The sequence below is a fragment of the Paramisgurnus dabryanus genome, chromosome 16 (assembly GCF_030506205.2).
Source record: "Paramisgurnus dabryanus chromosome 16, PD_genome_1.1, whole genome shotgun sequence".
NCBI lineage: Eukaryota > Metazoa > Chordata > Actinopteri > Cypriniformes > Cobitidae > Paramisgurnus > Paramisgurnus dabryanus.
In genome coordinates this window covers 34,283,773-34,307,765 of record NC_133352.1, presented here as the reverse complement: position 1 = coordinate 34,307,765, position 23,993 = coordinate 34,283,773, and the positions used below count along the sequence as shown (strand labels likewise).

The 23,993-nt window shown below is 39.4% G+C and overlaps 1 protein-coding gene across 3 annotated transcripts in view; it reads left to right on the top strand.

The window, feature by feature from the left end:
- The window catches only part of LOC135719407 (transcription factor COE3), a 105,177-nt gene that overhangs the window by 3,219 nt on the left and 77,965 nt on the right, over window positions 1–23,993 (top strand). For all 3 annotated transcript variants that reach the window (XM_065242106.2, XM_065242114.2, XM_065242098.2), the window contains exons 2-6: window positions 10,123–10,279; window positions 12,102–12,165; window positions 14,905–14,960; window positions 17,446–17,519; window positions 21,501–21,569. In XM_065242106.2, the coding sequence (XP_065098178.1) occupies window positions 10,123–10,279; window positions 12,102–12,165; window positions 14,905–14,960; window positions 17,446–17,519; window positions 21,501–21,569 (420 nt within the window). The remainder of the gene's footprint in view (window positions 1–10,122; window positions 10,280–12,101; window positions 12,166–14,904; window positions 14,961–17,445; window positions 17,520–21,500; window positions 21,570–23,993) is intronic.

The window sequence follows — 23,993 nt, the reverse complement described above, 5'->3', positions numbered from 1 at the left end:
TACACGAGCGCGCGCAGAGCCATTGATTGAGCCTCATTTGCGTGAGCCGAATGATGGAAGCTTCAGAGATTAGATCACATATTAGACGCGCTCTCATCCACAGGTGGAGTTCATTTTAAAAGCCCTCGTATAGGCTATAGAGACAACACATGTCAGGTCAATTTTAATCTGAATTTATTGAAATAATTTGTTTTTATAACAGCTAAAACACAAGCGTTTATTTATTGTCATTTATTAAGCAGTTACCTGGAATGTGGTATAGTGCAATGCAATGCAATTTCATAGCAGCGCCGCGTATTTTTAAATGTTAATAAAAACAGCAAATCGTATAGTAAATAAGTTGCTACAGCAAATAATTTCCCGCAAAGACTTCTGAAATTAATTTCAATACTGAACATATAATGATATTTCCAGATCCAACAATATTTAAATAATGACTACTTAAATAATAAAATTATTTTATTATATTTGTTACAATTGTATTTTTGTCTTGATTTTGAGATAAATTACATAAGATATTCTTATGTCCTCTCTTTTTATATTTGTCCCAATGCATTTTTCCGCTCAAAATTTGGGATTTGAAATAAACACTGATGGTAGGTTATTGGTTTCAGTAAGACAGCAAAGTGAGTAAATCTAGGTAGGATGAATGAAGCAGAAGTGAGAGTTTAATTTCATTTATGTGATCCTGTAAATAATGCCATGTGTTGGCTCTGTGGTGGTGATATGTAGGTGTCTGTGGGTTCTGGAGAGCAAGTGGGTGTGAGCTTGATAGACAGTGCACCCTTTTATCATTTAGTATATAATGACATAGTATTTCTACTCACAGAAACGTGACTTTTTGTTTTTTATTACATCTCATTACAGTTCTTAGTTGTTCAGTTGTCACACAATTCAAGTGCAAACTGGATTGAAGTAGATGTAAATGGCTGTACAGGTTTGTGACACTCTGGAAGCTCAGGGGTGCATCTGCGGGGTCCATCTCCCCCCAAGCATTCTCTCTCTCTCTCTTTTTCTCCGAGCCTAGGGGTGAGCAAGAGGGCCGCACAGCTGGGGAACAGATTTCGATTGACCCCTTCACCGATTCCGTACCCCTACACTGTAAAACCTGGCAAAGTGAATTATGTCGCCTCTGTTTTGGTGGGTGGGGGGGTGCTGTGTGGTCAGGCTAATGAAGTCCAGACCCACAGGCTTTAGGTTGAGAAGGATAAAAAAGAAATTTTTTGAGAAACTATCAAAACTGGAAAGGTAAAAAATGGGGTGCATTTTTATCGCCATACCATCATATGATCCCTTATATAAAAGTTATTTCACAAAGCTGGTAGAAATGATGTAAGTTCTGTTTTACAAAACATTTCCAAAAATGATTACTCAAAAAACGCACCTGATTTACAGGCCTTGTTCTGTTCTGTCTCTGTTGACGCCTGCATGCCGGAACGTAACAGAGAAACAAGTGTTGGAGAAACAGCTGCCCCATAACATGCAAGCGATTAGCGGCCGGCTGCAGGGCCACCTCTGTAATGACCCCATTAGAAACATACAGGTGACCGCCTAATGATTTCAGCTGTAGGCCAGTAACGCTTTTAAAACTGACTGTAAGTTTTTTAGAGCGGAGTTGCAAGAGGCGAGCGACTAAGAGAGAAGGGAAGAAAGGAGTGCTATAATTTGTAGGGTGCGTGGAGGTCTGGCAGGTGCAGTCGGGCTACAGCAAACATCCAGAAATGCAACACTAAAAAAACACACACACACACAACTACGCCTCTCAAAAAGCACTTATGTAGAGCTTTCTGAATCCAACTAAGGGGAGACATGTGACTAGTTCATTGATCAAGGCGTCCAGCTTAGATCAGTTACAATGACTAATCTCTCTCTCTCCCTCTCTCCCTCTCTCTCTCTCTCTCTTTGGTTGAAAAGAAAAACAAATGCATTGTTATTTGCTGCGATATAATAACGTAAAAGAAATGCAATTAAATGATTAAAAAGTAGCAAATACCTGTTTCCTTAATGACTAATGCACTTGCTACAGTCGTGCCGAAGACAAGCCGGTCTATTTTATGTCACATGCTCGATTAGAGAGTCCTAATCGCATGAAACATTTGCCTGTAATTTAGCCGTCCAGCTCCAGGATATAACTTCTCACTGTGCAATGCTTTACTTGTCTCAGTGCAATTACAAGCAAATTAGAAATTAGCCGAAAGCATTTAGCACTGGCTGGTTATGCACTTTTACGATTAATAAAGCAGTGTATTACATTTCCAGCATGCTGCACGGTCCGACAAGGCCATCAGCTAAACATATATGTGTATGTTAATCCTTATTGTTGCAGTATTAACAGTATCATGATAGAATTTGAAAACCTTTCTTTGCATTTCATTTTCCACAAAAGCACATTTAAAGTTGTAGATTCATGCACGAGATCAAAATTTTCACAATATATGTTTATTTTTGTCATTATGATGGCTGCACTGTAAAAACAATTGTTGTAGTTATGCAGCTGTTTTGCCAGTAACTTACTGTAGATTTAAATGTATGTTGTTTACTGACAACAGTTTGTTCAAAGTTTAATGAACATTAAACATTAACAAGTCTTTACAAAATAAAACTAAAATAAATCATGCAAAGCATGCTGGGAACAGAAATACTTTTTCTGTTTTTGTTCTTCAGATTTTGGATCCCCGTTATTGTTTTACTGTAAAGATAAAGACTTGTTAATGTTCATTTAACTTTAATCAAACTGTTGCCAGTAAATAACATCAATTTAAATCTACAGTAAGTTACTGGCAAACAGCTGACAGTAATACTGTAATTTCTACAGTAATGTGATTATATAATCGTTTAATTTTTAAATATGAGACCTGTTAAAACTACAAACCTTCATCCGTACGCCATATCGTGCATCTTTCTTGTGTCACATCTGCGGAAGAGCTTTTCACGCTGACACCTCGTAGCCAAAGACAGCGAACGATAAACAAACGGGGCTGAATTTGATTAGATGTCTAATCTGCGAGACTATCCGTCGGTCTTTTGACTCGGATCTTCTCACGTTGAAAGCCGCAATCAGTGAGCAATGATGGCACATCAGCTCAGACTCCACATTCACACACATACACCACTCAACACGGTGGCTTCTTTCCAAGTTCATACTGACTTATAGATCAGAAAGTCAGAATTGACGGCAAACAGAAAATTGTCTTGACAGTGGATGGATTGTTTACTGTGTTTGGGGTTAGGTTAAAGTTACGTTTAAAAGAAACAAACCTGATATTTAAACCTGGTTTTAACTAACATAGACACTGAAGGAGATCCACCAAGTGGTGTATTTTTATTACTTTTACCTTTGTTTCCCTCACTTTTCTATTTGATTTCAATCCGACAATGAAAAGTGTCCAAAAAGAAATAAATACATGATGAATGAATCTGTAAAGTAAATTCTTTTTATAAAACTTGATTTGAGCGCAGTCAGACAGGGAAGCACATAAAGATGGAGTCTGCATGTAAATGTGTTAGTGTGTGTGTGAATATAGCAGCGAGCAGACTGTGGCAGTGATGCTGGCAGCTGGTGATGTATGTGCCAGCTTATCGCTTGGAGACGTGACAGACAGGACGTTTGTGTTTGCGTGGCAATAAAAATCATGGTAGAAATGACAGGCCTTTCTTTATGCAAAGATCCGCTGGCTTTGACTTACGGCCGCCCGTTACTGTGCGCCGGTGACAAATGTTTCGATTACTCGCTGCACTCCGTCATCCCGAGAAGGTTTTTGCATGATTTTGTGTCGTAATATCCAATTAGTGTTAAAGAAACAAAGACGCGAATATCCATAAACTCAATCGGCACATCTGGCCTGGAGCTTTTACCGTGTATAACAGCCATGTAAAATCAGCTTTTATACTTTAAACTGCTCATTTTGACAATTCACAATGTTTGGGGGTGGTGTTGAACAATTGAATCACCGCATACTTGATTTTGCATTGAAACGGTGAACAGAAAAAGACCAGGTTACAAAGAAGGATTTGGGTTTCAAACCACTTCTCCCATCCACTAATCCCAATCTGCTGCCTGTGCTCCAACAGTGCTTTAGTCCTCAACTCATTAAATCTTATTACACAGCTAATAAGCACTAACCAAACATACCGCTGCCATGCTTACTGCTCACTAACCCCCCTTAAACACAGCACAGCACATGCATGCAGGCCCGAGCAAATGTATGCCAGGGTAATTGTATCTTTTTGTATAAATTACTCCTCTGTGTAGCCGTAAACATGGAGTATGTGCATATCCCCATCCTTAAAAAAACCCTTCTGAAGCGAACTCCTCTCCTCCTTTCTCATTTAGTTCGATCTGGACGTTTATTAGAGTAAAGGTCAAATTAAATAGAAATCCCTTATGTTGGTTAATTTAGAGAATGATCCTCCATTGCAGAACTTTGATGAAGATGGTCGCTCGACTCGCTTTATCGATCGGATCTGGGCCGATACGTTCCAGTCGTGTAACCTTTCCATTCACGAGAGCTTTTTGACAGAGAGTGAGAAATGGTGAAAAGAAATGGTGACAAAATAAAAGAATGTGAAATGTGGAAGGGAGAGAGTGAGAGAGAATGAGAGAGATTTATATTTACTTGTTGGATCAGCACGCTGGCTGAACGCCAGGGCAGAGATGATTTTTCTGCGTCACATTTGTATAAACAGAGCGCTGTTGTACGGCTCATTAGTTCGATAGTGAGATTCTGAGGCGCTGTAGTTAAAGACTTCCTCTTGTCACAGTCCATCACAGACGTGATTAATGTCACAGAGATGTGGGGCAAGTCTATGATGCCACCCATATGCCACGCACACACACACACGAACCAACACAACCTGTGTCTTATAGACTTTAATAAAAACCTTCTGGATATTGCATTTAAATCAACACATTTAAACGACTTTACTCTTTATATTCCAGCTCTTAAAGAAGATTTAAAGGGACAGTTTATCCAAAAATTTACTCACTCTTATGTTGTTACAAACCTGTATAAATTTCTTTGTTCTGATGAGAATGAAGGAAGATATTTTGAGGAATTTTTGTAACCAAACCGATCAAAGGCCCCATTGACTTTCATTGTAGGATAAAAGAATAGTATTGAAGTCAATGGGGCCCCAGACTGGTTTGGTTACAAACATTCCTCAAAATATCTTCCTTTGTGTTAATCAGAACAAAAAAAAATTATACACGTTTGTAATAACATGATGGTGAGAAAATGATGACAGATTTTTTTTTTTGGGTGAACTATTCCTTTAACCCTCATATTATGTTCCGGGTCAATTTGACCCGTTTTGATTTTTAAGCTGTCGGATAAACCAGTTAACCTGTGATTCTATTCTTGAAATTTTGTGACTTTTTCTCATTTATGGCCATGAACATGCATGCAAAGTTTAGACATGCTGATATGTTTTGAAGTCTACCAAAACAATTTTGTAACGATTTTGAGGTTCGCGGGTCAATTTGACCCGCATTTTGTTTTGCGCCAAAGCAACTGTATAGACCTAAATTAAATATATATTTTTAGTGTTTGTTGTTATATTGGTGTTTACCTACCCTAAAATGGGGGTAAAAATGCTTCTCCTCACTATTTTGAGTACTGAAAATACTTTTACAGACACAGATGGTAAAAGTGAGCTATAATTTCTATTTACAATGTATATGAAATACTACTTAAGTTAAAGTTTTCTTCCAGAAATTTTGTCACTTTTTCTCATTTAGGGCCATGAACATGCATGCAAAGTTAGGATACACTGATGTGTTTTGAAGTGGGTTTTTTTAGCACAAATAATGATTTTTGGTACGATTTTGATGTTCGCGGGTCAATTTGACCCATATTTGTTTGTTCCAAGGCAACTGTACAGACACAAATTAAATACATTTATTGCATATATTTTGGTGTTTTACTACCCTGGAAAGGGAAAAGTGAGCTTTTCCCACTTTTTTTGTACCGATAAAGACTTCCTCAGACACAGAAAAGTAAATGTAAACTATCATTTCTATTTTCAATGTAAATGAAATACTATGTATAGCTGATGAATTCAGACCCACAGAAAATCCAGATGTGAATACAGGTGATGCTAGCTGTGCCCCATAAAACATGACACCAAAATAAGCACCATTTGTGTAAAATGCAAGAAGTCAGAAAGCACATGCTTGATGTATTCAGATCATGTAAACAGTGATTTCTTGAATTTGTACAATGAGCCTCAAGAACAAAAGATGAGCCTATTTAGAAAAAGAAAAGCTTCATTTCATTTCAAAGCAATATTAAATAGTTCATTTAGGATGTCTTAAACATAGGTATGTTAAAAAAAACATGTTGAATTAAAATTTAAAATGTTAAATGTTGCAACAGTTTTTGTGCTACATTTGTTAAAACAAAAATGTTAAAAATTGTGGTTAAATGCATTTTTTTAAAATCATACTTTTTAATTTTAAATGTTTGTAATGTGTGACAAAGACTGATACTAAAATGGTTTTGTTCATACCTAATTCCTTCTTGTTTTTCATAATGTGATATTTAAGGAATTGCATTGAATCCAATGCGGGTCAATTTGACCCGGTCCATCAAAATCGTCACAAAAATCGAACACAATACAAGGGTTAAGTATGAAAGTAGTAATGCTGTATAATTTGAATATTTACATTTTAATATTTAACAATAGAAAAATGTGCCTAAATAGATCCAAATAAATAGATTTAAATGGATGGTTTACAGTAAGTGTGTTCTCCGGACCCGTAACCAAAATAAAAATATAAGAAATGTTTCAAATTTGGTGACATCAACCCAATTATTAAAAGTTAAGATATGCACGTTTCAATAATAGATAATAACTTTGTCTACGTCTGAAATTACTTATATAAAGCAAGCCCAAATTTGCGAGAAAAGATAGTGCCAACAAAGAATATTACAGTCTAACACAGGGGTCTCCAACCTTTTTGTGAGCAAAGGCTACCAATGGAAAAAACAATCTGGAGGGCTACTTTTTCCTCGAAACTTTTTTCTTGTACTTGTTGATTTTATTTTATTGGTTATGTTTTATCATTGTTTAAAATGTTAACATACATAAAAAGCCAAGCCAATACAAAATAATTAATATTAAAATGAATGTGCTTTGGCGGGCAACTCACAAACTTTGTGCGGGCATCCTGGTGCCCGTGGGCACCATGTTGGAGACCACTGGTCTAACATGTACAGTACATTCCCTGTGGTCGAAATCAAGACATACATTATTTTCCACTTAATATTCATAAACCCATAACATGTCCAATGCATCAAATGTTTTCATCAAAGGTAGCCTGCATTTGCTATGCTTGCCAATTTAAATCTTTAAAAAATATATATTTTGCATGCAGTGTATCCATTTCTTTCTCTCTCTCTCTTTTGCTCAACCACACACACACACACATCAGCAAACTATTCAATATCTAAGTAGAGCCCACTGTGTTCAGTGTATTGGCAGTTTCTTTTCCACTGCATGTTCATTAGCAGATGATTTCAGAGTTGGAGTCTCTGTGCTTAGTATCTATTTCCCTCAAGTGTTCAGACCCTCGAGCTGTGAGGATCTTTGCCTGGGGTTAGTTTTTTCATTTAACATAATTAGACTTTGCTGTATCGCATTAAGCTGGCAGTGTGCAAAAGGCCGCAGACTGGAAACACCGGCCGCCGTCGCGTATAGAAAGCGAGAGCTCTTATTCTGAATAGTCATCATTACAGAAGCCATCAGCTTCAGTTCTCAAAGTGGTTTATTGTTAAATCGATCCTACGAGACTCTGTTTATTGATTCAAATTATTGCTAGTTCAAATGACAACTTGTTTTTGGCTTAAGTGGTCTTTTTCCTTCAAGATGTCAAACAGTGCATTTGATGGAGACCTGTGTGCGAACCGAACCGTTTACAGTGTGTGTGTGTGTTTGTCACCTCGATAGCAGTTATTTCAATACAGAACATATGAGAAGCGTTCAATCGGCCCGCCTCTGACTCATAACTGCTGGAGTGGATATGACAGCAATCAACATAATTAAAATAATAACACTAACAAGCTTTCCGAGTCGTTTCCTGTGTGTAAAGATCTGTGCCTTGTGAGAGAGCATACGGGAACGCTCTCTCTCTCTCTCTCTCTCTCTCTCTCACCACATCAGAAACATGACGCCTGCTCTCGTAACTGAGCTGATGGGGTAATGGAGAGGAACTCATGATGCAATACGTGTAAAGTGTGATGTGTTTTTTCCTTTTTCTTCTTTGCGAACGTGTAATTTTGTAGTTTTGTCTTTTGTGAACGTGATAATTTGTTTACACATGCTCATGCATTTCAGCCCATAGAAGAGAAAAATCAAAAATGAGATTTATCACTCGGCTAAACTTAACCTTTGCTTAAGGAATTTGAGTTAATGAAACAACTAATAACTCTTCCAATCTATGAAAAAGCAACCCTTGCAATGAAATAATTTACAGTTTGTACACATTCATATCAATTTGATCATAATGCATTGAAGCAATTAATTATGAACGACCCCCTTAACAATAATATTAACAGTTCTCAATATTATTTTATAACGTATCCCAATTTTTTTGCATTTTGTTCTTATTGCATTTCTCTGGCATCCGTCAGGCTTAGCACACACAGTCTGAATCTTCAATGCAAATCAATTACTACAGATAAAGAAGATCATATTTCCCATTAACGTTGAAGTCATCCCCTTTAAAAGTCCTCCTCCCCCCTCCTTCAGTAAAAGCTGTTTTTGCCTTCAGTGTAGTAACCTCAACTTCACGAATGAGATTTCACCAGGCTAGGATACAAATGAAGCATTAAGCCCCGTTAATAGCACTTGGGCGGGGTTAGGTTTTATTAATGCTCTATCAGGGGAATATCTCAAACGAGCGGAGACAGAGAGCAGGCCGCTTTCCAAAACACCGACTCCCCACCCCGAGCTCAGCAGATGAACAAATATTTATGTATGAGCATATTTTGGAGATTCAAATAGATTTCGGCCCATCTCATCAGGGTGATGAGTAAATAACAAACCCACTTAATAATGACAGCTCCTATTTAGGAGTGTGCACAATACGCACTCTTTTATTTAGCCATCTTTAAAATGACCTTATGCCTTATTTTGTTTAAGCCTATATGATATGAAAAGACATCTACAGTGAGTATATATTTGTAGATCCGTAGCAAACCCAGTGGAGTTTGTGTTATCAATAATGCAATTTCATCTGGTGATATTAGTGGCAGTAATTTATTATTTAATAAATAAAAATAAACAACGATTCTGCATTTAATTGTAAAATGGGACAATAATGTCCTCGATTGAGTTAGACTGAGCATTAATCTTTGCTTTCTGCTTAAGGGCAAAGGATGATGCACACATTAAAGCCTTATTAAAAATACCGACCACCTGCAATTTAATCTCCCCTTAGTTTAGACCTTCATCTCTCACTTCTCTCTCTGGATCAGGTAGGAGATGATCACTGATATATTTGCAGCAGGGGAGCACAGCTGTCGGTTTGATTGATAAATGGACGTGCTGCTCTCCTCCTCTCGGGTAGCGCGAGGCCAAGCGGTCTCTCCATCCTCCGCTCGCCACGCGTTCTAATCGATGCTCGAGTACGAGAGGCAGGATGGAGCCTTTCTATTGGCCGAACCCCGGGGAGAGCCGAGCGGCTTTGACTGACAGGCCAGGGAAAGAGGAACGCAGCGGTTGCCAAGGCGAGCCGTACCCAGTAGCGATTGGCAGCCGTGAAGGCAGACGGTGCCTTCTGGGGTCCCCCAGTCTGCGCCAAATTCCAATTGTTGAGGTGGCAGAGCAGAGAAAGACAAAAGGGTTCATGGCACACACACACAGGGCAGGATCAAACAAGCCAAATATCTCTCTTTGTAACACCTAAAGCTGCCTTTATAACATATTTTTATAATAATAATAATATTAATAGCACTCCTCTTAATAGCGTGTAGATGTAGGCCTATGTAATGATATAGACATACAGACTTGTATGCGTTGACTTATGTAACATTATATAATTAATTGCAATGTGATATAATTTGCAATACACTGAATGAATAATTGCTTTCCTCTCTTTATCTCTGTCTCTCTCTCTCTCAGTGGTGTCGGTTTGGCAAGGGCCCATTATGAAAAGCAGCCTCCCTCGAACCTGCGCAAGTCAAACTTCTTCCACTTTGTGCTGGCCCTGTATGACCGGCAGGGACAGCCCGTCGAGATCGAGAGAACCTCCTACGTGGACTTCGTGGAAAAGGACAAAGTAAGCATTTTGCCACTAACAGACACAGCTACACGACACCATGGGATGCTGGGAGGTGTTGAGGTGCAGCATATTGAACTTGGAGAACATGCTAAGAAACATGAATGTATTGTTTTAGGTTCAGTTCTTTGAAAAAATTTAAAGGGATAGTTCACCCTGTCATTATTTACTCACCTATAAATTTCTTTATCCTGATGAACACGGAGGAAGATATTTTGAGGAATGATTATAACCAAACCGTTCATGAGCCCCATAGTTTTTTTCCTACTGTAGAAGTGAATGGGGCTCATGATAGGTTTGGTTTCAAACATTCTTCAACATATCTTCGTGTTCATTAGGACAAAGAAATGTAAACAGGTTTGTAACAACATGAGAGTGCATTATGATTTCATTTTTGGGTGAACTATCCCTTTAAATAGCTGTGATGCATTTGTGCAGCTCTCTTTATAATACCTCTGAGAAACACCCAAATTTAACATCATCCCATGCTTTGAGAAATTCAGTTTAATCGTATTGATCATGCACGTGATGTGAAGTACAAAAAAAACTATACATTTCCTATACACAACTCTTTGCTATGTTTTTATATATAATATATTTTTCATGAATTTTAGCAATCAAACAGACTCATATCTATTTTTCTTATTTTTGATATGTCACATTGCATACGTGCACCACAGTTTTTGCTCTAGTGGACCCACACAATCTCACACACACTTCACTTAAGTCTGTGATGTTTGGTAGTTGCTGTACCAGAAGCTACATGTAGGGGGCGGCAGAGAGAACAAATTCACACACATTAAACAACTTAATAAACTAATAAATATATATTTACCGTTTTCAGGCAGAATAATTATTGTATTTTAAAATTATTACATGATGTTTATTATATTTAAATGTATCCAACTATTTATAGCAAATATTTTTTTATTTTATTCCAAAAATCTTTGATCCTCTCTCTCTCCTCCTAATTCTGGAGGGTAGTTGTGTATTATTGATACCTGCAGCGTGTGTTTAGAGCATGTTGGAGGGTAGTCCTGCTCACCCCGCCGTGTGTGTGTCAGGGGGTTGTTTTCAGTAAAAGGTTACAGGGAACAGCTCCGCCCATAGTCATACGGGACGGGGTCCAGCTGGCACGGTCAATGCTCTGTCCTTACTGTCCGATCACCTCCACCATAACCCCCCACATGCTCCTCCGCCCTGGGTCACTGCCAAGATGCTACCACTAAACTTGGCAGCGAGCAGGAGAAAAGACGGAGAGCGACGGCGTGTGCACGTCGTTTTCCTGTATAGATGTCACATCAGAGTAAAATAACTCACCTGAGGGGTGGACGTAATGTTTTAACTTAAACCTCACATGGTCTTAGTCAAAGTGTGGTCAAGACAAATTTGATGCCGTTGAATTTATTTTCATCTAGGGTCTATGTGTTTGCCTGAGCGCAGGTATCAGGGGATTTTACTGGTGAATTTGATCATATTAATCAAAATGCTAAATTATATCTAGTATGAGATAATAGCTTTTGTTGGAAAGGGAGATTTGATAAATCTCACCATATACGTGAATCAGAAGTTAATAGTAGCTTGCTTTACATGTGCAAACTATGTAACACACACACCTATATATTGTTTTTGGGTAATGCAATGATGTATTTAAAATAAAATGTACTTATAATTGTAAACAACATATTTTTTTGCTTAACATGTTTTTAACAACATTGATATTCGAAATTCAGGCCTGCGATTTAGTACAACATGTGCATGTATGCATATGTTTGCATACTTTGCGGTGTTTTGATTGCTATTAATTTTTCATCCTTGTCAGGAATACAATGGCGAGAAAACCAACAACGGCATCCACTACAGGTTACAGCTTCTCTACAGCAACGGTAAGATCTGCAATGCTCCTTCAAACCCTTGCCATATCCCATCAATAACAAAGACATATTGTGAGGCAGAGCGGGGCCAACTGTAAACGATATGTAACCACAATCATGTCTCATCACATCTGGAAGAGTATTCAAAAGCCCCATCTGTTTATCCTGAGTGGAGTTCATGCTGTTGAACACATTTGCAATCATTTCACAGATTACACTCATGTATAATGTCATTCCATGTTACTTACCAGCACAGACAGAGTAAACACCCTCATTTTAGGTCTTAGGAAAACACAGGTTTTTTTGTGGTTTACACATAAAAAATGCTGAGTTATTTTCAACCCAGCGTTGGGTCAAACCTAGCCGTTGGGTTAAATTAACCCAGAAAATGTTTGGGTTACATCATTGCATCATTTTGGGTTAAAACAACCCAGCACAGGTTCAATTAGATCTGAATGAGTTGAGTTTGTCTCTTTTGACACAACGCTGGGTTGAAAATAACCCAGCATTTTTTTTAGAGTGTACTTACATTTTAGTTAGTGTAACAACAACCATGATTATTTTTCAAAAGGGTAAATCATGCTTCATCGTGCTAACATCTAAACTGATTAGTTACACTCAAAAAAAATTGTTTTAACCCATTGTTGGGTCAAAAATAAACATTTTCTGGGTTAATTTAACCCAGTGACTGGGCTTGTTCCTTTCTGACCCAATGTTAGGTTGAAAATAATAAAGTGTAATAAAATTTTTGTAAGTGTAACAACCTTTTTCAAAAGGGTAAAGCATGCTTCATTGTGCAAACAACTAAATTAATTTGTTAAAAAATTCTAGGTTAATATAAACCCAGCATTGGGTCAAAAAAGTGATAAGCCCGACCCCTTGGGTTTTAATTTAACCAATGCTGGGTTGTTTCAACCCAAAATGTTGGGTTTGTTTTGTAAATATAAACATTTTCTGGGTTAATTTAACTCAACAATTTGGCTCATCCCTTTTTGACCCTATGCTAAATTATAAATAACCCAACATTTTTTATAGAGTGTAGTGAAATTTTTGTTTGTGTAACAGCCATGGTTATTTTTCAAAAGGGTAAAGCATGCTTCTTCGTGCTAACTTCTAAATTGATTAGTTACACTCTAGGTTCTAGGTAAAACTTAGGTTAATTTTATCCCAGCGTTGGGTCAAAAAAATGATAAGGCCACAATCTAAAAATGGCTGGGTTATTTTTGACCCATTATGGGTAAATATTGCACAGAACACGTGCTGGGTTACAAATTGACCCAATGCTGGGTTATTTAACCCAACTGCTGGGTTATTTTACCCCATGGTTGCATAACAACAACCCAACGTTGGGTCATTTTTAACCCAGCTTGTGGTTTGTCCAATATTTACCCATTATGGGTCAAAAATGCTGGGTTGGGTCAAATATAAAAATTTTCTGGGTTAATTTAACCCAGTGACCGGGCTTGTACCTTTCTGACCCAATGCTAGGTTGAAAATAACTATTTTTAAGAGTGTATAATAAGACTCCAGATACATTGTTACCCCAGCTAATGTTAATTTTCAGTTACATTATTTCAGTTTTCAAACCCCTGTCGTACATTAACCATGTTTTTTGTGGTAAAAGTGTAGTAACCATGGTTTTTTAATGTATTGATTACTATTAGCAAAACCATGGTTTTACAACAGTAACCATGATTTAACTATGGTTTTTGGAAACCATCGTTTTCAAAACCATGATTATTTTGTGGTAACTAAGGTTCTTAACAGTAACCATTTTTTTTTGTTTTAACTGTATTAAAACCATGGTTAATTTTCGTAAGGGCTTTGGTGACGTTTTAGCATTTTGGACAAAACTTAATGCGTCAAGTTAATTTCTTATTTATTCTGATAGGAACAGACAATATGTGAATAAGACCAGATTTATATTGGCACATGGCTGTATTAAAATACAGTACAGAAGATAGGAAAGTAAAGTAACAACACCAAATAGCAAATCGCTAATTTGATGCAATAGTGTCACAAATAGGCTAATTAGCATATGATGTCATTTGATGACATTTGGCGACTGAAGCACCTTCTATTTAAAACAGTTGGCAACACTGGTTATTTTCACGAGATAGATCAAGTAGACATAGGTAACAGATGCATATTACCATTTTGTCAATGTTTAGGACTACACTAGCATATAGATGCCCTCAAAGCACCTCTCATAAACTCCAAAATAGGTTTTATGTTGCCTTTAAGCATAATGTAATGTTTGCAACTTATCCGTAAAAATAATTGTCAAATGCTGTCACTGTCACATATGCTAAGTGGAACCATCACAAATGTCCGATCCAGACTTTAATGCTAACAGATGAGCGTTGTAGATGTTGTTTTCTTGTAGCAGAGAGGCAGTAAGGAATGAGAAAACAGAGCCCTCGCACTTTAAAGCAGTAAGATCATAAATAATAGAAAAACTGAGGCGAGTTTGTTTTTGCTAAAAGGCGTTAGCGGAATAGCTCAGTCAGTGTGACACGCGTAACAGAATGCGCGTAAACGTACTGCAGGGAAAAGAATAATAAACAAATTAATTTCCGAGACTTTGAGTCTCTTTATGCCGACTTTGGTAGTGATTTTCTTTTTTGTGTGCTCGGAGAGGCTTTTAATTTGAACATGCATTTGATTCCAGTAGTATTTGAGGTAATTTCGAAACCAAGTATGCATCTACTGAAATAGATGAATAATAATGTGTTTCCTTTCGATCTGCAGGTATCAGAACAGAACAGGATCTCTATGTGCGATTAATAGACTCAATGACTAAACAGGTGAGTACGAATTTTGACTTCTTGCATGCTAGTAATATAAGACCCAAGTGTGTTAGATCTTGGGACCATTAAAACATGCTTAATTCATTCCATCACGTCATGGACCAGACCCCCCTCCCAGTGTTCATATGGCCTATACTTTCCTCAGCCCAGCAGGTCCCACTGTCACCGCATGTCAGCCTGTCTCAGATCAATATGGCAACCAGTTCCTCAACAAAGCATCAACCCCGGAGACCAATCAATAGGTCTTAATGTAGCTGCAGAGCCGACACACTGGAGACAATAATCCTCACAACAACATAAAAAGGGCTATAGCTGTGTGTGCCGGTAAAATCCTTCCCCCCCGCTCACACGCATGGGTTTTACATATGTGCATCAACGGCAATGCTGCAAATATCGATCGTATCCTAATTGAGAAGGGTTCCTTTTAGAGACCGACTACTTGGTTTATTTATGAAATTGTTTTTGTTCTGCTAATTTATTTTTTCTTTGTAAGTAGAGATGACTTGATTAAAGTAACAGGAAAAGTATTTTTGTTCCTGGTGTTTGTGAAAGAGTAGAAACACTATTCCTTACTACTGGAGTCATGTTTGAAGATGAGGGATGGGGCTACTACGTTGGCGCCAGCTATGCGAATCAAGAACGATCATATATAAATATCGACCCGCTTTGAAATCCCCACCCCCTCTACAAAAATGGAAGATGGTGATGAAGAGGAAGAGACCTTCATAGGCAGCCGAGAGAGAGAGAGAGATCAATAATGCAGAAGTGGTCGTTATCCTAAAAGTATTGTTCCCCCGGGGCATTAGGTCAACCCTGTCTGGCCGACTGACCAGAGTCTAGGAAGATGGAGAATATTACGAGGTGGATTGTTTTATGAGTTCTGTATGGATGTGATATGATGAGTGAAAATCATAAATGGGATCTCATAAACAGCAATGAGATCCGATGGAGAGCAAATGGAGATGTTATCTTCTCTAAAGTAAAAGAACTGCTCAAGATGAACTACATTTCCCATCAAATTCTTCCACATAAGTCCAAATCATTTGATCGATGCTATGCACATTAATTGTGCATTTCTATAATGCAAACAATATGTGCAGGCAATTGTCTTTATCTTTCTCAGAATTCTGGACAAAGTTTGTTCTTAAATGAAGCGTAACTGAGAACTCAGAGTCTCACGAGCTATGAACGGAGCGGTAATAAAATATTCCTCTGTGTGGTGTTGATGGTTGATGGGAGCTGGTGGTGGTGGGGGAGTCCTTTAACTTCCTTGATATGCACCGATCATCCGTCATTCAGGCCCGGCCTGACAGCAAGATGACGGATGCTGGGGAGGAGGCCTTTCTTTCGGTGTCTTGCTGGCCATCTGGCTGCTCGGGGTGGATGCTGATGGGGAGAACGGAAAGATTGTTGCTCCACATGAGCCCCAGCAGAGTCTGGATCCCCTTCGGATCACAGCGTACATCCATCCGCCGATGACCAGATTTAGCTTTTAGCATATGTTAAAGTTGTCAGCATGCTCCAAACAAAAACATGACTAATGGCCAGGTGTCAGCATCCTGAACAATTATCTTGAGCAATCACTGGTTTCAGCTTGAGATAACTGGCGGGGTCAGCGTTGCATTCCCAGTACGTCACCTCTGAGTTATAAGGGATGACTGGGGGTGGTTGTCACATGGGAGAGGTTATATGTCAGGAACTTTATGGTTTTAAGTAAAAGTTCCAGTTATATTCGTTAGTTTTTCTTTAAGCTGTGGTTTGGTGAAACGTGTAACTGTGATCTTGGGACATTGAGGTCGGGGGAAATTGTCACACGTATATATTTTTGGCCCCAGTTTTATGCTATTTTTAAGTTATGTAGTTTATGCTGACTAAAGCAAATGCTTATTATGTTTTTTTACCTAAAACACGTGACAACGTATCTTAGGGACACTTCACTTTTTTGAAAATATTTCAATGAGTTAAACACTTGATTTTTACTGTTTTGGAATCCATTCAGCCGATCTCCAGGTTGGCCGCTACCCCTTTTAGCATAGCTTAGCATAATCCATTGAATCTGATTAGACCATTAGCATTACGCTAAAAATCACCCATGAGTTTCGATTTTTTTAAACTTGACTTGTGTACGACAGAAAATTAAAAGTTGTGATTTTCTAGGTCGATATGGCTAGGAACTACTCTTATTCTGGTGTAATAACCAAACTCTTTGGTTATTTTTTGCGCGATGCTAATGGTCTAATCAGATTCAATGGATTATGCTAAGCTATGCTAAAAGTGGTAGCGCCAGACCCAAAGATCGGCTGATTGGATTCCAAAAAGGTAAAAATCAAATGTTTAACTTTCGGGGAGATGGAAAATTAGCATATTTTTTTTTAAAAAGTGGAATGTCCCTTTTAGTTGCATTCTTACAGATAAACTGCAAAACTGGTCATATTTATAAATAACAACAATTGTTTTGCCTCCATTTTGTTTTGTCTTACAGCCAATCCTTTATGAAGGCCAAGACAAAAACCCAGAGATGTGCCGGGTTCTCCTCACCCATGAGATCATGTGCAGGTGAGTCTATTTCAATGATAAGCAACTATATACTTTTTCTCTCATTTCTTAAGCCAAAAACATTTGGACCTCTAGAACAAATACTGCACCTTAAATAACAAGCTTTAACATTTTGAATGCATGGTCACATACAACTAAAATATCCATTAATGCCTTATTAATTCTTTTTTAAAATTGAATGCGAAAAGTATACTACACCTTATATTACTAGTCATGATTCGCCGCCGCTGTGTGAGAGAAAGGCTTTAAAAGAATATTACCATATGGTTTGGGACTCCAGCACACAGGGTTGCACAGGGTTGCATAGGTGGGCCTACACATTCTTCCCTCTCCACTGTGAGGTCCTACAGGGCTTTCCTCATTACATTGACCTTAATGCAGTGTAATTATGGCTTCACAGTGGGAATGCATGGCTGGAGACCCGAGGAGAAATGTCTTGTACATGAATTTTCACCTGACGTCATTGGAGGGGGGTAAGGACTTATAGGGGAGCAGGGCTGGGGAGTTCGAGGAAGTTAAGGGGGCTCAGATGCTCATGTTTTGGGTGGTGGGGGCAACCAGGTGGGGAACCTAGAGTTAATAATGCAGTGAGGGGAAATGATGGGGATTCGTTGAGCACCCATGGGCTGACGGGATACACAAATCCTCCACTGTAGCAATACAAGTAAAAAATAAAGGATTACTGATATGCTAATGCTAAACCATAATGGAGATGTGCGAGAACAGAGGCAGACGGTTCTTATGGGAAGCCTGTCAAGGAATAAAGTGTTGATGGGAATTTCAACACATTACGAATTATTAAGATGGACTTCGCTAATTATCTTCATCACTGAAGTAATTCCATCTGGCGCCACATTAATCTCACAAACGCTTCACCTTATAAGGTGGACATCATCACTTTTGGAAAGCTCACCTGTTTTGCACCACAGATGCATGCCGGGTATTTTGGACAATTTTTTCCCTCAAGGAACCGAGCTTTCTCGCAGATGATTTCGATACAGGTTCCATTTTCATAATGATGGCTCGGTTTGAGTCGGTCATTATGTGATTGAGTGTGATTATTAACTGCCTCCCCTGATGAATGGTGTGTTTCCATTTGCTAATGACAGAGAGATGAGAGATATTTCCCCTGTCTCTTACTCCCAGGTGATAAAACTCTTTATCGGGCCCTGACGGAGTCTGTTTCACCTGCAACACCCATCAACGGGCCTGAGCGTTGCTGAAAGCGCAGCAGCTGTTCGCCACAAACTTCATGTTCTGGTCCCAAACATGAGGATGGGCATCCACTTCAGTTTGAATAAATAGCGCTCGTCTTAAAGATCGGTTCCTTTGTGCGGCAAATAGCTCAGCGATCAATCCTGACAGAGTAATTGAGCTCACATATTTACATTTGGCAGATGCTTTTATCCAAAACGACTTGCAATGCATTACCAGGTATACATTTTTTATCAGTGTGTTTCATGGGTTTGAACCATTTGACCTTTGGCACTGTAACACAATGCTCTACCACCGAGTCCATATGTATCTTGTAGTTATAATTATAACAATAAACTCAGTGTTAGGAGGATAGGGTGCTCTGTAGAGGAGGAATACATTTGCCTTTAAACCTTCAAGGTCCTTATTCGTCACCCCAGTGAACTGGCACTCCGGAGACTCCAAATGAGACATCGCAGCGGTCGGCTGGCATGCAATCTTCATCCGCCCGCTTTGCTGCCAGTCTGGCTGAGGATGCCGCTTTGGTGCATATCATACGTCCTGGCCGCTTGTCTTGATGATTACAGCACTTGCCCTTTAAAAACAAGCCCTCTATTGACATCTATCCTCTCCGCTCTATCATGTCTTATCTTACTCATTCAGCATGTTCTGATGTTAGTCTTAAGATCCTCCAGGGATGCTTTGCTGGCTGTTTTTTATAAGCCCTCTCTGATATTGCCGACTAGTCCGATAAACCCCACATTACTTGTTTTTCAAGTGAATCTACTTCAGGCTACCGGAGGTCCGTCTGGCTAGTCGGGAGTGCTGATAGCAAGCCGAGCGAGCAGCTCTTAAAGCGCATGTTCCTCAATCTATGACTAATCGCTAGAAGTGACCAGTGATAGTACCTGTCCAGCATGTCCTGTGCTCATCGCAGGGGCGCGAGGTTGGATACGCGTTTGTTTTTGTGGTTCTGGCCCCGAGTCATTAACCAAGCCAGGGCTAGTCTGCCCGGACCCTGGAGGGAACCGCATTAAGGCCACATTACGGACGCTCCGCCAAGGTTTGTTGTTGAGATCGGGGGCGCGGGGCCTCCCTCTGGACCTGGCTGTGCTCCTGGGGTCCAGTTTGTTTATAACACTACTTTCGCAGTTTGAGGAGGTTGTCACCACAGCCTCACCATTGGGTTTCCAATGCTAATTGGTCTCCTGGAACTTTGCTAATGGTTCCAAGTAGCCGGGGGAATAAATTATGGTGGCGCGCTCTATGGCAACAGTCACACACACAAAGAAGAGGAAAAAACAATCCACGGTTTATGTTTTTTTCAGGTTCCTTAAGATCAAACGATGTGATAAATGATTCATAAGTCATCATTTTGCATTCGGTGGCTTTAAGTGAGGATTATTTGTCAAATGGCAATCTAATGCATGTCAGCATGAAGCAAGTAGGATGAATATATCTACAGTCTTAGTGGTCGGAAAAATCCATACAATGTGATTTGAAGTTATTGCTTAGCTAATCTTAATCGCGGATAATGATTTTTTGTTTCAGCATCTACTCTATCATTTCATCAAACTCTGTTGAGAAAAAGGCACAGGAATAGTTACAGCAATACTGCATATGAATAGATTATTTTTATAGGTTAAGATTAAAGTTTTTTTTTTAATTCACAATTCATTATTATATATTTTATATGTATAGAAAATAATGCTATGCCAGCATGGTTTTATTAAAAATAAAAATTTTAATACACTTTTATTATTTATTTTTAAATAGTTTTTATTTTTTTTAATATAGATTTCGATTTATTTTATTATTTATCATTTTTATATATACACAATATATAATTTAAATATTTTAAAGCAAATAAATATTTTAACAAAAATTATTTTACACCTTAAAAAATACAAATATTGTTATAACATTGTTTAACATCCTCCCAATATATTTTTCCCATTGGGGGTGTTTTTGTCCCCCATCTGCCAAAACGAAATCCTGCAGGGTACGCTACTACACCTATTTTTCGCCTTGCTCTGATAGCCTCTAACTAATAAGAACGAACTTAATTGTAACCATTTTAACAAAGCGGGCAGCACCACTGGCCTCAGCGGTTTGCCTGAGCGAGAAGTGAATGGGCGAGGCGGGACGCATTTAGGGGAACCACATGCCACCAGATGAGGTGCCAGCCTGTGGCGAGGGCGTGCGCAAGGGCAGAGGTGATGACAGTGTTTGAGGAGAGCATTTGGGATAGAGCCTCTGCACCAGGGCTTCTCTGGGTTCTGTCCAAACTGTCAGAGGCCGGCTGAGTGACCTTGGCAGGGGCCCAGCCCAGCTGGAGCTGGAGGAAAAGGGCGACCTGTCAGGCAGACACCAGCTTGAGCAAGGCTTGCCGGTCACCACATAGCTCTGTCCCTTCCTCCCGAAGAAAAGGGGAGAGAAAAATCCTTAAAAGCACAGTATGCTCCTCAGTTGGTTAGGAACGCAAAGATCATGGGTTCTACTCCCAGGAAACGCACATACTGAAAAAAGATGTGGACTTTAATTAAAAAAAATTTAAGCATCTGCCAAAGTTATAAATTTATGTGGCAAATAACTATATATGTTATGAATCAGCTCTCATGTATTTAATCATAAAAATATGATTAAATATCAGGATAGACAGCTAAAGCTAAAGTTTCTTATTTGTGACAACTTGCCCCGACTGATTTTGCACTCTTCAAGAGTTAAAAAACCTTATCTTAAAATACTTTGATAAACATATAACGTGTCTTTTTTTGTTCACTTTAGTCGGTGTTGTGACAAGAAAAGCTGTGGGAACCGAAATGAGACACCATCCGATCCCGTCATCATCGACAGGTAAGAAAGTTTTTTATCTTCTTGTCAACACCTGCGCCATCGAGATATCAGCATTCAACAGCATAGCATACCCAGACTCTTCTGCTGGTGTGTCAGACATGAATTTGCACACCTAAAGTGTTTAAAAATGCTGTCACATTGGTTCATCTGAAGATGGGCTGCTAACAATCACCAGGCTTCCCACAGTAATGAACACCTTCTCTAATATCTTTTTATTGACTAGATCTTTCTCTTTGTGAGCATTTGTGTAGAAATAGTTTGAAAGCAGAATGGCAACATCAGTCTCCGTTTCAGATCTTTTTGGAGATATCGGTGTTCACTACTAAGTAGTGGTTTATTTTAATTATCACGCTACCTACCTAAAATGAAAATCCGCCCTGTAGATTCTGTAAATAATAAAAACACTTGATTTATCACACTGGTTGACTGGTCTTGAAAATGCTACAGTAGGTCAAAATGTGTGGGAACCCTGACTCACATATTGTCACCATGAATGCCAGTTATCACAATCCCAATGACTTTTGTCTGTCCAAGTCTGGGTTAATATAGCATGTAACTTCTACACACATTCTGGTCGGCTAACTCCTAATTTTGTCGTGAACGCCGTTCTTCAAACTATTTACCCTGTTGACTGGGCGTCTGTAGGGATTGTCTGTAATGACTGGAATGGAGTGGATATGATGGTGTGCACTTCCAACCAGGACAGCAGTGTGAGTGTCCTCCTAGGGCACAGGGGTCATTACCAAATCCATGTTGGCTCGTTAGACCGGCCTTGGAGCGTATCCAGCGGACAGAAGTGAAGGGAGCCGGAAATCAGTGACCCTCCCTCTTTCTCAACACACACACACACACACTCTTACGAACGCACAACCGCACAAAATCTTCTCACCTCTAGCTGCCATGGAGCGTGTGTGATTGGTGTAAGGTCCAAACCCGCAGAGATGATGTCACCTTTTATGCTCTCTTTGTCGTTTATGGACCGTACCAATTATTTAGCTGCCCGGTAAATGACAAAGTCCTCCGCCCATTATAGCGGCCGTACTGCCGAAGAACTACCAATAATACCAATTTACTAACAACCGACAGGGCGAGGAAACCATCAAAGGCGCTGCGAAATACGACAAAAGTGTGCGAAAGAACGTTTGAATTTTTCATCTCTCGACAATGAGCCTGATATTGGTGTGCGAAATGTTTCCTCTGGGAGTAGTCTCAATGAATGGTGCATTGTGGGGGCTGAATCACTGATGTCTAGCGTGCGTGTGTATAACGCCGGCGTGCCAGCCACATCTGAACCCCTCATTACGCGGACCAAAACCCATTCGAAAGTATTTACGGGTGACAGCGGATGCGTCTGATTTAAGACAGACCGGTCCATACGACTGCATTTTAGCGCCCTATTAAGATGGCTAGTATTTATAGGAGTGTCGCCCTGAGCTCCTTAAACCAACAGATAAATCAGTTTGGCGCGAGGGACGGCTGCCGGCCCACCATGCAAATCAGCCGTAGCCCCCGTCACTGTAAAAGACTTTAATGATGGCCATTCATCGTTTCCTCCACAGTTTCTACCTTTTGTTTCGAGCACAGATCTGCTGTGTAAATCAAGACCTGCTGCGCGCGCTCGTGCCGCTCCATGCATCACAATCGCACACAAATACGAGCGACTAAGGTGCACAGACGCTCTCGTGTATACGACTGGGCCTGGTGGCGTTTTAAGGAAACATTTTTCAAGTGTGCCACGCTGGTAATTTGGTCTCATCCGTTTCCTCCAATTGTTTGTGATGTGTACCATTAATGGGAAGAACGAACGACAATAGACGATATGCTTCCTCGATCCGTTATGATTTCTGGCTATTGCGGAATATCGCAGGAAATGAAGTTGTTACTTTGACGCTTCCTATCATGTCCATTTAGTTAGGGGTTAAGTACAGGTCAGAAAGATCAGGGGTCGTATCCTGGGACCTTTTACTTTCATGACACAGAAGCACTTGTGTTAAACGCCAATGCCGTTTTAAAGCTCAAAGAGTGCTTAGGCAAGGGTAAAGCCATGATGTTCTTTGTAAAATATTGCTCGGCGAGCATTAAAACAGGTGTTATTACAAGCTAATATTGCAATTAGATTGTCCAGAGAGTTCTCCTAGTTGGACAATAAATTGTGCGGTGCTGTCAGCGTTTAAAGGAGGTGGGGGAGTTTGGTCTAATTACCTCCTTTTACCTCCCACCCATCCACCTTCAAACACGATCACTTTAGTTCCCTTCGTGCTTTTCATTTGAGCTATGAAAAGTAAGCAATAAGGAAAAGAACGGGATAACTGATAAGAGGCTGATGTCCATTTCCAAGAGACCTTTGTGACCTTTGATCCATATTCACAAGTATCACTCTTCAGATCTCTTTATCTGGAAATCGTCTTTCCATGAAGGATCAGG